This window comes from Aegilops tauschii, chromosome 1 (genome assembly GCF_002575655.3).
Source record: "Aegilops tauschii subsp. strangulata cultivar AL8/78 chromosome 1, Aet v6.0, whole genome shotgun sequence".
NCBI classification, from domain to species: domain Eukaryota; kingdom Viridiplantae; phylum Streptophyta; class Magnoliopsida; order Poales; family Poaceae; genus Aegilops; species Aegilops tauschii.
In genome coordinates, this window is record NC_053035.3 from 345,775,645 (window position 1) to 345,789,814 (window position 14,170).

A 14,170-nucleotide genomic window follows, 5' to 3' on the forward strand; every position below is an offset into this window, starting at 1 on the left:
ATGCGATATAAAATATCTTGGCGCACCGTCTTGTGTGGCTTACGCAGGAAGCTTCATCATCTACAGTCCACCGCCTGCGCTTGAACCACACATGCGCGCCAGTTTCTCGCGGCACCGAGCGAAATTTTTCTGCCACCGCGGAAATATCTATCTCCTCGCCCCCTCCCTCCCACCAAAAGCCACATTTCCACTGTTCCTCCTTGCTTTCCAAGTTCAAACCTTCACTGCTACTTTTACTGGCATCTTTGCCTCCTCGCCGGCGACCCTTCTTCTTGCAGTGCCACCTCCTCACCGGCGACCCTTCTTCTTGCAGCGCCGCCTCCTTGCCGGCGACCCTTCTTCTTGCAGCGCCGCCTCCTCGCCACCGACCCTTCTTCTTGCTGCGCGGCCTCCTCGTCGACGACCCTTCTTCTCGCTGCGCGACCTCGTCGATATGGTCAGGTAATCCACACCCCACCCACACCATCCTCCTCCTTCCCCGTCCCACATGCCCCGACCGACGGCGCGACACCTTCCGTCGAAATCACTAGCCCGTCCTCCAATTAAGCGCCTCCCACAGCCATTTTGCACGCAGTATAACATGGAGCTCAATAGCATATGGCAGCGGAGAAGCAAATCACGCTCGCACGCGCAGACGAGGTCGCTATGGCTGCCATGCGTGCCGACCGCCAGATCTTGGAGGAGCACCTCGTCTTCGAGGCCACCGTCGACACTGCCATGCGGTTGTCTACTTTAAAGTACAACTCATGCTGTTTTCTCGAGGCCACCGCCAGTGCCTTCTAGTGGTTTGCCCTCTGTAATGTTAATATTCAATCTGATATTCTGAAATGTAATGTTCAGTTAACAGTTTAGTCCAACAATTGCTACATTTCGTAGTATTGTTCTCAAGCATTCTTTGTTTTGTTAACTGTCTTATCTTCTAATACATATTTCTATTCTGCAATGTCATGCTCAGTTAAATGTTTTGGTTCATTTGGTCTGCTGTTCATTTAACTGTTTGGTTCAATTCAGCAATTTGATTTTCATTTGTTGTGGGTAAAATTTTGTATTGTTATGCATGTGAGAAATAAATTGAATTTGGCTGTACTCAATACATATTTAACTGATAGTATGGCAACTCTCAGTTAACCTGATCAAGATCTTCCTTATATGTGTTGCAGGGAAACAATGGGAGACACTGCAGTTTACCATCGAGGTTTGCTCATGCATGGTCCTTTCGCTAATAGCACATTATTGTGCAGTTGCAGGAATCATTCTAATATTTAGGTTTCTTACAATTTGGTCTTGCACATGTAGGTCCTGCTGTGAGAGGCTTAGACCCACTATTCGACCCATTTTGCATATGGGGAAATGAGATGTCCATGAATATCAATCAAGTCAAGAAACTCAGAAAGATTGTTAGGATGAAGAAACTTGCGACGAATAATAGCAAGATCTTTGTTTGCACAATGAAGAAGACATCAGTAAAATATAGGATGACACTAACTCTTCTACCTTGTTTTTACCCCTTGCGCCATTTCAAAATTTATAAAAGCGATTATGCATATCTTTGTTTTCAGTACTTTTCAAATCAGTTCACCGATGATTACCTCTCAAACCACTTGCATGGTCAAGAGGGGAGGAAGGTATTCATTCAACACCCACGATACAATATTGAAGTCTTCATGAAGAGGACGAAGGTTGGGTGGGCAATTATCCATAGCCACTGGTCTAAAGTTGCAAGGACATTCAACATCACTGAAGGCCCAATATTCGCCTTCCGCTTCTGCAGTTTCCCAGATGAGATTCATTTGTCTATTTACCGTGTATGATGCTACTTTCCAAAGGTTTTCGATGTTGCATGTGAAACTTGGTGCTGTTGTGTAATGCCGTAGCTAGGTATATCCCTCTTTAGTGTAACCGAGTGCTGAAGCTATCTGATGTAATTTGATTATGAAATCCTGGTTGCCGTTATACATATATGAAATATCTGGTGTGTTTTATAAGAAATGTCAATTTGATTACTACATGGATTATCAATAATAGGTTAATTACCCTGCTTATTGGGGTTTTTCTATTGCAGACGGTTACTCAGACAACACCATGGGCGATGAACTCAAACAACCCACACGGTTTCTAGAAAGTAGTCGTGTTGGATCAACTAACAATCATACACGGCTTCCGGCAGGGAACTGTTTGCGTTAGGCCACCTTGTACAAACATTTCCACACAAAAAACTGTGTGTGATATACATACGAATGGATTTTTTTTTGGGATTCACCGTGTGGGATGTACATACGAATGGAAACGATTGGGTTTCGATGCCTCGCCCGATCGCACACCAGCTCATTTTGCCCCCGCCTGTGTGGCTGGAGGGCCTATCCCCGACGGTTTCTGTGTCGTGTGGGAAGGACCCCCCTATCGCACACACTCACTAGGCGACGGTTTAAAACTCCGTCGCGGAAAGGGGGTAAAAACCGTTTGTATAGCACGTCTCTGCACCGGTGCATAGACATGTGTTGTCACTTGATAACAGGATCACATCATTAGGAGAATGATGTGATGGACAAGACCCATCCATTAGCTTAGCATATGATCGTTTAGTTTATTGCTATTGCTTTCTTATTGTCGAATACATATTCCTTCGATTATGAGATCATGCAACTCTCGGATACCGAAGGAATACCTTGTGTGCTATCAAACGTCACAATGTAACTGGGTGATTATAAAGATGCTCTACAAGTATCTCCGAAGGTGTTTATTGAGTTGGCATAGATCGAGATTAGGATTTGTCACTCTGTGTATCGGAGAGGTATCTCTCGGCCCTCTCGGTAATACACATCACAAGAAGCTTGCAAGCAAAATGACTAAGGAGTTAGTTACGAGATGATGTATTACGGAACGAGTAATGAGACTTGTCGGTAACGGGATTGAACTAGGTATGAAGATACTGACGATCGAATCTCGGGCAAGTAACACACCGATAGACAAAGGGAATTACGTATGTTGTCATAAGGTTCGACCAATAAAGATCTTCGTAGAATATATAGGAACCAATGTGGGCATCCGGGTTCCGCCACTGGTTATTGACCGGAGAGGTGTCTCGATCATGTCTACATAGTTCTCAAACCCGTAGGGTCCGCACGCTTAACATTCGTTGACGATATAGTGTTATATGAGTCAGTGATTTGGTGACCGAATATTGTTCGAAGTCCCAGATGAGATCACGGACATGACGAGGAGCTTCGGAATGGTCCGGAGGTAAAGATTGATGTATAGGACGATGCTATTTGGACACCGGAAAGGTTTCGGGTTGTACCGGGTAACCATCGGATAACCGGAAGGGGTTCCGGGAGGCCCCGTGAGGTCTATGGGCCTAATGGGCCAAGGGGAGGCACACACCAGCCCACAAGGGAGCTGGGGCGCCCTCTCCCTGGCCGCCGACCCTAGGGGAAGGAAAGGGGAGGGTTGGCCCCGCTTGCCTTTTCCTCCTCATGAGAGAAAGGAAAGGGGGGAGGGGGCGCCACCTCCCCTGCCTTCCTCCCGTGCGCCAATAAGGAAGGGGGGGGGGAGGGGGCGGCCAGGGCAGGAGCCCAAGGGGGATTCGGCCTCCCTTGGGGCGCCTCCTTGCCGCCTCCCTCTCCCCCCACCTATATATATGAGGGAGGGGCACCACACAAGGCCACGACAATCTCTTAGCCGTGTGCGGCGCCCCTCTCCACAGTTTTGTCCCTTGGTCATATTTTCGGAGTGCTTAGGTGAAGCATAATTTTTTGTTTTCCATGCAACGTTTCCCAACATATCATATATGCTACAACACTGCAGAAAAATGGACCTCCCCACAATAGGTCTACGACCTTCGCATACACACTTCCACGACATCGTCCCAAGGAAGAAGGCCGAACCACTCGGCCAAATCACTTTGGAGGTCATCTTTGGAAAAGAAGACAACTTCCAGGCTGAGAAGCTTTGTTTTGGCGAGTTTTTAAAACTTCGTTGAATTTCAGCAGCCAAATTATGTTGAAAAAAAGACAGAAATCACAACTTTTAGAACTACTCCCTCCGTAAAAAAATATAAAAGCGTCTCGATCACTAAGTTAAAATTTGTTATGCCCTTGAGTAGAATCCAACGACTTCTGTGCGGCAAGGCATGGCTGGGCAGGTGCGTGCCCCATCGAATTTTCGAAATTTGACTGGATGTGTAGTTTTTTGTTGTTCCCAAAACACAGAATGAACGACATCAAAATCATTGCTGCCCACGTTTCCTACAAATCAATTGCATGAGAACTTTTTCTGGAACTAACTCTTATGATTTCCTGTCAAAAGCCCCCAAACCAAATGAGTCCAATGTACTGCATTAGTGTTCAAAAAAAAAAGAGTACTGCATTAAAATGGAATGGAAGGCAACCTAACCGTGGTTCAGCTACTAGTCAAAGCAGCGTCGGCTCCCATGAAATGAAATGACACCGGGGAAAACCCCGCGGCCCGGCCATGCGGCGGTGCTCTACTCCGTCCCGTCCCCCATCCTATCCAACCAAATCCGGGACAAACTCTGCTCCACCACCTCCCACTCCCCACTTCGCCTCGCTCTCTGCTCCGCTGTCCACGCGCGCGCGCGCGCTCCTATCCTTGTCGCTCTCCATGTTGGCCCCTTCCACCGCCACCGCCACCGCTACCACCACCTGCCTCCTCTTGCGGCGCCCGGCCGCCGCCATCCGGGGCCTACCCTTGCACTCCCTCCTCCTCTCACGCCGTCGCCCCCGCCACCGCTGCGCCGTCGACGCCAGCAGCGCCGCCGCTGCTTCCGGCGGCGGCGGCGCTGCCAAGGAGCCGCCCAGGACGCTGTTCCCCGGCGGGTTCAAGCGCCCGGAGATCCAGGTCCCGGCGCTCGTGCTCCGCGTGGGCGTCGACGAGGCGCTCGGCTCCGGTGACTCGGTGGCCGCCGCCGTGGCACGGGGCGTGGGGATCGTCGTGCTCGAGGCCGGGGAGGAGGGCGGCGGGCGCGCGTACGAGGCTGCACGCGCGCTCAAGGCCGCGGTAGGGGACCGCGCGTACCTGCTGATCGCGGAGCGAGTCGACGTCGCCTCCGCGGTCGGGGCGAGCGGCGTCGTGCTAGCCGACGATGGTTGGTGACTGAATTCTCCCCAGCTCCTGTTGCATACCGTAGCTGCTTGCTTACATATGGTTGACGGGGAGCTAGTTATTCAGAATATGGCGAATTCTGATTGAACTCTCCCAGCTCGTGTTGCGTAGCTGTGCTTTTGTGGACCGGCAGTTAATTATTTGCAACGTTCGAACTTACATTTTGCACCGTTTCAGTTTTATTTTTGCATTTTCTAGTCTACCAGGAAGTTATTATTATCACCGACTGCATTGCAGCATTATGATTTTCTTAAGAAGTTTGTGTTTCGTTTTTGATGCAGGTATTCCTGCTATTGTTGCAAGGAGTATGATGATGAAATCAAACTCTGACTCCATATATCTCCCGCTTGTCGCTAGAACTATACGGTCCTCGGACTCTGCAAGAAGCGCTACAAGTTCTGAGGGGGCAGATTTTCTTATCGTAAATACCGGGACTGCTGACTTCTCGAGGGTTTTCAGTGGTGCTGGTGCTCAGCATGTGAAGATTCCAGTTTTCTTCACTTTAAATGATTTGCAAAGCGAGGGATCTTTTTCTGATACCACATCCAAGCTGTTCCAGTCCGGTGCATCTGGAATTGTTTTGTCTTTGGCTGGCATCCAACATCTTACTGACAATATCATAGAAAGGGATTTTTTAAAAGTGGATACCACCGATAGAGTACCACAAGTCACTTACTCTTCTGCTAACGCTTTGGAAGAAACAAACAATGTAATGGTCCTAACTCGTGAGAAGACAAAAGTTGCTGGATTTACAAAACTGGATGAAAAAGTGATGCAGCTAATAGCGACGGAAAAGCCTATTCTCAGTGAAGCTGTTGATGTTATCCGCAAGGCAGCACCAATGGTGATCATCTAATGTTACACATTTGGTAGTTGAAGATCCCTGGAATGAACTCAGTATACTTCATGTCTTCGTCTCTGGAATATGCTTCACTTGAATATAATTTTTTGATACATTGTCACAGATGGAAGAGGCTGAACTTCTGGTTGATGCTGCTTCTCGCCTGAGTGAGCCATTTTTGTTGGTTATTGTGGTAATTTTGTGTTTACATTACATATTGGTTATGACATTATCCATATGTGTTAGAATTTGGTTATTACTATGCATTTTCCATAAAGCAGAAATCAACTTTTTTTTCCCACCAAGGGATATTGATATTTTGTGTAGTGTTTTAGAGCCACCAAAAGTTCTGACCATGTTGAATCAACCATTACCACTTAGCATTTAGTGCTGTTTTTTATTTTTTCTTGTCTCGCTAAATATGGTCATAACTTCAAATTCGTGTCCTCTTTTCTATTTGTGCTTGCTTTCTTTCCTCAGTATAGTAGAAGAAATAGTATTTCCACTATGCTCGCTCCGATGGTAAAGAAACCCACTCCTCGGTACTGAAAAATCTGTCCATTAACATCCTCATTCAACAAGTCACTTCCTTGATGGTTAGGCATTTGCATAAGCCTACATAAGTCTCAGTAGATTTCTAATGCTGCTATCACAATAACATAATCAGATTGTTATCTAATTAGAGTGGTGAGCACATGTCCTTTTCTACAGTTGCGTAGCTGACCTGCTGGTGTCTTCTGTTGTCGTGCAAAAGCATTTTCTTTGAACTGAAAAGCGAGCATACCTTCTTATTCACTACAATTTTTTTGCTGTGGTTTCTCAGTAATGTTCAACTCATTCATGTTTTCTGACATGCTGGTTATTCTATTAATTTTATAAATCACTTATCCGGATTCCTGCCAATGTATATCAGGGTGAATTTAACTCGGGAAAATCAACCTTTATAAATGCTCTACTTGGAAGGAAGTATCTTCAGGAAGGAGTTGTACCCACGACAAATGAGATCACACTGCTCTCATATTCAGAGGTTGATTCTGAAAGCATAGAACGATGTGAGCGGCACCCGGATGGTCAATTCACATGCTATTTATCGGCTCCAATTTTAAAAGAGGTAAATATATAATTGAAGTGCAATCATGTTGGTACTCCTTGATTATCTCATAGGAGTGCGCTACACAATTTTGTTCTTAAATGCTAGTACCTTTTTTCTCTGGTGCATCTAATCAAAGATAGCCTTTTGTCCAATACTGTGTTAGCTGAATAAACTAGCTACATTGGGATAGGGGAATAGTTGATATCTAAACCCACTGGAATGCTCGACGATATATTAGTTCTGAGGAAGCATTTTGCAAGTATAAGGAAGGAGGATGGATTATCAGGAACACAGCTTTTTATCCTACAACATGCTGTAGTTCTCACAAAACACAGGCTGTGTTATAGTTGTATCGAATTGGCTGCAGGTCAGCATTTGTTACATCTTAAGAAAGGTGCCAAAAGCAATGGCACCCTGTTCCACCTTATTTTCTCTTAGTGTACTAGGTTGCATGGCTGCTAGTTGCAAGGCCAAATTAGCAGTGCATTTTCCTTGTTTTACGACTCCATGTCCTTGTTCGTGATGTCTTCTTTGTGTACTATTGAACAGATGAACCTAGTTGATACACCTGGAACAAATGTCATTCTCCAGAGGCAGCAGCGACTCACTGAAGAATATGTGCCACGAGCTGACTTGATACTCTTTGTACTGTCATCAGATAGACCATTGACTGAGAGTGAGGTAAGGATTATAATTTGTTATGCCAATTGGTTAAACACTTTATAGTAATTGCTGTTAGTGAAGAGACGATGACATGCTGCAGTGGAAGTAACTGAATCAAATAGTACACTAATATATTCAGCAGATTGATAATCTGTGAAGCACATACTAGTTACGCAATCACATGGTGGTCTGCATGAGTTTTTGGATTGAAGTATATATATAACTTCTACTCCAGCTGCTTGTAAGTCACATGCATTGTATGGTTTTTATGGGTCACTTGGTTTGATGTTTGCCACACCACACTTTCTTAGATAGTTGTTAGTTCATCATCAGCGAGTCATTTGCTCGGCTTTTGGACGAGCTATTTCCATACTTGTTCTGGTCATTTTCTTCGCCAGCCCTTCTGAAGCTTATTTTGGCGAAGTTTTTGCATGAACCAAACAGGCTGGAGCTGTCTCAGTTTTTAACATTGGACTAGCTTAGTTAATTCCCTATTAGTGATTCTCTTGATCTATTTGTTATTGTATGTGCTATCAAAATTAGGTATTTTTTAATCTATTTTAGTGACAAATGTACCTGTCTTTAAAATGCTCTAATACACACCTGGGACATTTTTGTAATACAATCAATCTAGTCATTCATCAGTTCATCTGTGTTGTACTTGGCATACACAACTCCCTTTTTTTAATGTATGAACATAATTCCTAATTCCTTGTTTGGTATTGGTACACTTATAGAAGAAATTCTTGAGGTTTTTGTTAGATGAACTTAAATATACAAAGTAGCCAATACCAACTGACCCAAATATAATATCTACAAAACCAATTTAGTATGTTAGTTCTGGCCTTTGCAGAGTACTGCAGTGATTCTGCTCTGATGCATACTAGGTAAATTATAAAGTTGTTCCTGCAACTGCCAACCCAACGATTCTGTTCACCTCAAACTGATTGCATCACATATCTACTAACCAAACTTCTATCCCCACGAATACAAAAATGAAGTGGACAGTCCATGCCACTGGAGCTGCTGGACCTAGGGTTAGAAAAGCTCATATTATTTAATTCTGATTTATCATTTGAAGGATGTTATGGTATTTTTTCCGGAAATTTCTACTGAGGTTTCCAGACCAGTGCATGCATCTCCTAGCTTCGATCCGACCGGCGTTGTCTGTTTTCTTAAAAATATTCTCTTGTACCCTCTAATAGAGCCAAAATGTTTGTTTGGAACTTCTAGGTCGGATTTCTCCAGTATGTCCAGCAGTGGAAGAAGAAAGTTGTATTTGTTCTAAACAAATTGGACCTCTATCGGAACAGTGATGAGGTTTGATACTTATATGTTCAGTGTTCCAGATCTCAGCATGATAGTCTTCCATATTTGCCATTTTGCTGATCTTGTGGGTTTGCTTCTCACTCCAATTGTAGCTTGAAGAGGCCACTGCCTTTATCAAGGAAAACGCAAGGAAATTACTCAACACGGAGGATGTAACACTGTTTCCTGTATCTTCACGCTCTGCTCTGGAAGTCAAACTTTCATATTCAAATAACAACGATAGGGAGCACCACGGGGAAGTTTTGTTAAGTGATCCTAGATGGAGAAGCAGCAAGTTTTATGATCTTGAGCATTACCTACTGAGCTTTTTAGATGGTTCAACAGATAATGGAAAGGAAAGGGTCCGACTGAAACTTGAAACACCAATTGGTATTGCAGATCGTTTGCTAACTTCATGTCAAAGACTTGTGAAACTAGAATATGAAAAGGCTATTGATGACTTGACGTCCATCAGGGATCTTGTTTCTGGTGCAAACAGCTATGCTTTGAAAATTGAGGCTGATAGCAATTCCTGGCAGAAGCAGATTTCATCTCTTGTAGGTGTTTCAAATATGACTTCTTTTGTTTTACCCATATATTCTGAAGTTCTGTTTGTGAAATATCACTTTGGAAAACAAAGGCATACTTTTCTTCGTTTTCTTGGTTTGCTGCAAAATATTGGCATACAAATTTGATGATGCTTTCCTACCTTTCGCTTATCTATTTCCCCCTCTCCACGGCACACATGCCTTGTACTTCCCCTTAGTAGGCCCTGTGAGGGCGCTTGTGGAGTTGTGGCGGGGGATCTAAGTTGTATTTGGTTTTTCTTTTAAAAAGGCAATTAGGAGGGGTAGTTAGTCATTAATCATGCCATTGCCTTCGACCTTAGTCTGCTTGTGTGGTCAATATGCCCTAAATGTATTGTGATATTTATATTCCTGTTGCTTACCTAGAATTGCCATTTGGTGAGAGCTATCATTTTCCCCCTGCTGATCAAGAATGTGCTTCTATTTTCTTTTCTTCATGCAGATTGAGAGAGCAAAAAGTCGAGCTATAACGCTCATGGAATCTACACTTCAGTTGTCAAACATTGACCTTATTTTTACATACATGCTCACAGGAGAAAAAGGGCCTTCTGCCAAAGCCACATCGTTTGTTCAAAATGATATTCTGAGTCCTGCCCTTGACGATGCAGCTGTACGTTTGGCAACTACATTTATCATGTTCAATAAATGAAGTTTTATTTTTTTTACAGTTTGGTATTTCCCCAGATTTGGTATTATGAGGCTCATGCCTGAATTTTCCCAACTTTGATGCAAACAACTGGTCTAGCACAAATTTGCTGCCTATTGCTTCCCAGCCAGCTACACCATACTGGCAGTAACATATTAGGTGAACATTCCAAATTAGAGTAACCATCGGGCAGCTGGGACTCGAACTCAGAGCTAACCATAAGAATTAGCCAAGTTGAACAGGTGAAAACTGGCCTTCAGTACTTTGTTACCTCCAGCAACATTATCTGTGCTAAGAGGATCATTGTCTAGGCTATCTGCAGACCACCCACTTTCATCTATTATTTCTGTATTTCGTGTAGAGTTTTGCAGTTCATTGAATGTGGGCACAGGCATGTCCACCTAATATGTTGAAGCTTCTCAAATGAGTGGATTTCATTTAGTGTAACAATATCTCAGCATTTTGCAAACGTATTAAGCCTCATGATAGCATGCCTACCTAATCCGTCGAAGCTTTTCAAATGTGTTGATTTCATTTAGTGTTACAATATTGCAGCGTTTTGTTAAATGTATTATTAAGCCTCATAATAAGGCTGCAATAGTTTGTTCAACATTATTCTTGCTTTTCATCCACATGCTTTTATTATTTGCTTCACCATGCTTATGATTCATGTTATGAAAATAAATATTTCTTTTATTTTTGTGTAGGATTTATTGAGTGAATATTCAAAATGGTTGAGTTCTAGCAATACCCGTGAAGCAAATTTATATCTGGAGTGTTTCCATGAAAGATGGAATTCATTGGTTAGTCAGGAAGAAAGCGGCTCATCAGATCGAACTGAGCTTGTTAACGAAGGAGAGAAACTCAGCATAAAAGCACTGGATGGCTTCAGTGCTACTGCTGCTGCTAAGGTTTTTGAAGAAGAAATTCGTGAAGTGGTATGTCTACTAAAATTTATAGTTTTCCCTTTTCTTGGCACACACTTTATTTTCATTAGATAAACATTATGGTAAGTTTATCTAAACAAATTGTTTTAATAAAAAAGAAAAGAAAGTGTGACTTCCACTCCCTTAAATTTCAGCAAAGATTTTTTATGCTAAAACTGCCGGAACATGCTACTTAGTGTCTGTTACTTTGTTTATCTATTTTCTTAGCAAGATAGAGGGAAGATTTGTTTTAATCATTTAATGCACATTCTGTATAATTGGTTATCAAATCTTCTGTTCCTAGGAATGCATGTCAATAAAACATTCATGTGAATTTTCCTGAGCATAAGCATCATGGTTGTGCCTTTCTGGACAATTAGCAATTTACGCTTTGAAGAAATTAGACCGGCATTTGAAGAATCCTGTATGACCCACCTTTGATGGTTTACTGGATTATGTGAGTGCATACCTTTTCAGAGTATTTGGAATGATCAGATGTGGTATCAGTGTTTAAGATGCATAAAAAATAGTCAAGAGCATAATGCGCCTGACCACCTCCCTCTCACTAAATCATGCACGTGGAATTCTATTTAAGTTGGTAACCCGGCCTGTTTTGAGGAAGATATGAGGGGAGATTACTAAATTATCACGCTTCATTTTGAGAAGGGTGGGAGAGTGCTTTGAGTGTGTTGCAAATTAATGTCAAAAATAAAAATAAAATGTGAGTAGTATACGAAAAACATTTACACTTGTATTTTGCAACAATTCCTAACAAAAATCTTTTAGTTTTAGCAGAGGGAGTACACTCCACATTTAAGGCACAATCCATGTTTAAGGTTTTAAATGCTAGGTTCGACTGAATATTATGTAGCTTTAAACCACATAGTTTGAATACCACGTGACATATGTGGTAAGCAATCCAAACAATAAAAAAAACACATACTCCCTCCGTTCCAAATCACTTGTCTCAAAAGTGGATAAAAATGGATGTATCTACAACTAAAATACGTCTAGATATATCCATTTCTGTGACAAGTAATTCCGAACGGAGGGAGTAGTTTGGAAAGACTTCAAAGTTCAAAATGCTTGTTCGTTCGGTTATGAGTTTAATCTTCAGCATGTCTATATTAGAGGCTGTGTCTCTGGTTTTGTTATACTTGTATTTTCATGGCTGTTTATCATTCTGAGCTCTGCTATTGTGTCGTGAAGGCTACGGGAACTTTTGGAGGGCTTGGGGTTGCTGGATTGTCAGCCTCTCTTTTGACTTCTGTTCTAACAACTACACTCGAAGATCTACTTGCTCTTGCTCTTTGCTCAGCTGGCGGGTAATTCTTGATTTATAATTATAAACCACTCTTTTACAAGTTATGTTTGGAATGCACGCGATGGGCTGATACTTAACGAAGTATATGTTTATTAATCTGCTGTGCATTTGCCCCCTTCACAGATTTCTCGCAATATCGAATTTCCCTGGTCGACGGAAGCTTGCGGTAGAGAAGGTCAGCAAGGCTGCCGATGAACTATCTCGTAAAGTTAATGAAGCTATTCAGAAGGATATATCTCAGAGTGCTAGTCAGCTAGTCCAGTTCGTAGACACCGCCAGCAAACCGTACCAGGAAGCATGCCAGCGAAAAATTGACTGGCTGCAGGGTGTTCAGGGTGAGTTGTCCGCCGTTGAGCGTAAGCTCCAAACTCTGAAAATCGACATCCAAAATCTGCACGGATCATGACGACACTTGCCTTTGTTGACGTTTTCTTCATTTGTTTGCACGTCCACACCGCTCATCAAATTTTGTTTGGTCCTGTACCGTGATGATGCCGGTGTAGAGCAGTTCCTGTATGATGATAGGTATGTCTGTAATATATATGTATGTTGTACCTCCTTCCAACCAAATGCCATGAATCACGTTTTGAGGTAGTTGCCCCTAGGGCCGGCACAGAAAGCTTTGAAACTGTAAGGGACCTACATCAGTACTCCGACTGTCCTATATGGTAGTGTTGGAAATCAATGTGTTAGGCCGTGTTCGGAATCCATCCCATCCGCTCCGACTCCGCGGAGTTGGGAAGCTCAGTTTAGGCCGCTCCGTAAAAATGAACTAGAGGCTCGTCCGCTCCAGAGCGGAGTGGAGGGAGCGGAGAGGAGCCGAAGGCGGCCTTAATATCGATTGCTGGTTCATACACTAACTCTGAATTCTTCCTGACCTCAGGCCTCAAAATTGTCGGATATGTTGCTTCTCGATACTTTGAACTTGTTTCTTCTTCTTAGAGATAGTAGCTTCTGCCGGCTAGTGGAAGCCTTTTGATTGGTGGCAATCTGAAAATGAAAATTGTCAAAGTGGTTCTAGAGAGCAACCTACAAAACTTGTGGAGGCGACATTTGCTACTTATGTATAGGGGGGGATCTAGATGATCTTTTGCTGCCACTTCTGATCTTTTTAATCTTTCTCACTTTCAGCTTCAGACTGAACATAGAAGAGAGAATTAAGCACGTACAAATCCATCAGTTGCATGAAAACTGAGAGTTAGATTTACACTACTCTAACAATGATAACCCCACGAGCAAAACTGTTTTAACTAATTGACCAAATGCTTCTTTTCTTATCACTTTTGTATAAGCTGTTGGTGACAGTTCCTGTGAGCATTGGCAAGAATCTCATATGCTCCATGTCTACTTTGGAGTCTAGATGAAGTACCTAGCCTCAGTTTGCTGCATCAGAATTGCTCAAAAACTGGCTGCTGTCATATTGCCTCATTTTTTCTTAATAATTAAGAGAGCTTGCCAATTCCAACCTAGCTCGGCATTGAGATGGAATGCTCACCACTAGTCAATTTATTACAGAGTTGCTGAACAATCGTTTTTTTTTAGAAAAGGAGGAATCACCCCCGGCCTCTGGGAGATGCATGCAGCCATATTATTTATTATTCACAAAGACCTTACAAAGAAATACAACAGTAAACCCGAGGCCATCATCTAGACGACATCTG

At 43.0% G+C, this 14,170-nt stretch overlaps 1 protein-coding gene across 2 annotated transcripts; it reads left to right on the forward strand.

The window, feature by feature from the left end:
- The first annotated feature begins 4,400 nt into the window (after positions 1-4,400).
- On the forward strand, positions 4,401-13,103 carry LOC109780524 (probable transmembrane GTPase FZO-like, chloroplastic). 2 transcript variants are annotated; one of them, XR_012182940.1, is made up of 12 exons: positions 4,450-5,104; positions 5,403-5,965; positions 6,087-6,155; positions 6,876-7,073; positions 7,605-7,736; positions 8,952-9,038; positions 9,140-9,583; positions 10,056-10,223; positions 10,298-10,501; positions 10,967-11,197; positions 12,395-12,510; positions 12,633-13,103. XR_012182940.1 is itself a non-coding variant. In XM_020339108.4 (11 exons), the coding sequence occupies exons 1-11, from the start codon at positions 4,471-4,473 to the stop codon at positions 12,913-12,915; spliced, it is 2,925 nt and encodes a 974-aa protein (XP_020194697.1). In that variant the 5' UTR covers positions 4,401-4,470; the 3' UTR covers positions 12,916-13,103. The 2 variants fall into 2 exon arrangements, 1 of the variants encoding a protein (XP_020194697.1); XM_020339108.4 differs by lacking the exon at positions 10,298-10,501 and having other exon boundaries at positions 4,401-5,104.
- The last annotated feature ends 1,067 nt before the right edge of the window (positions 13,104-14,170 follow it).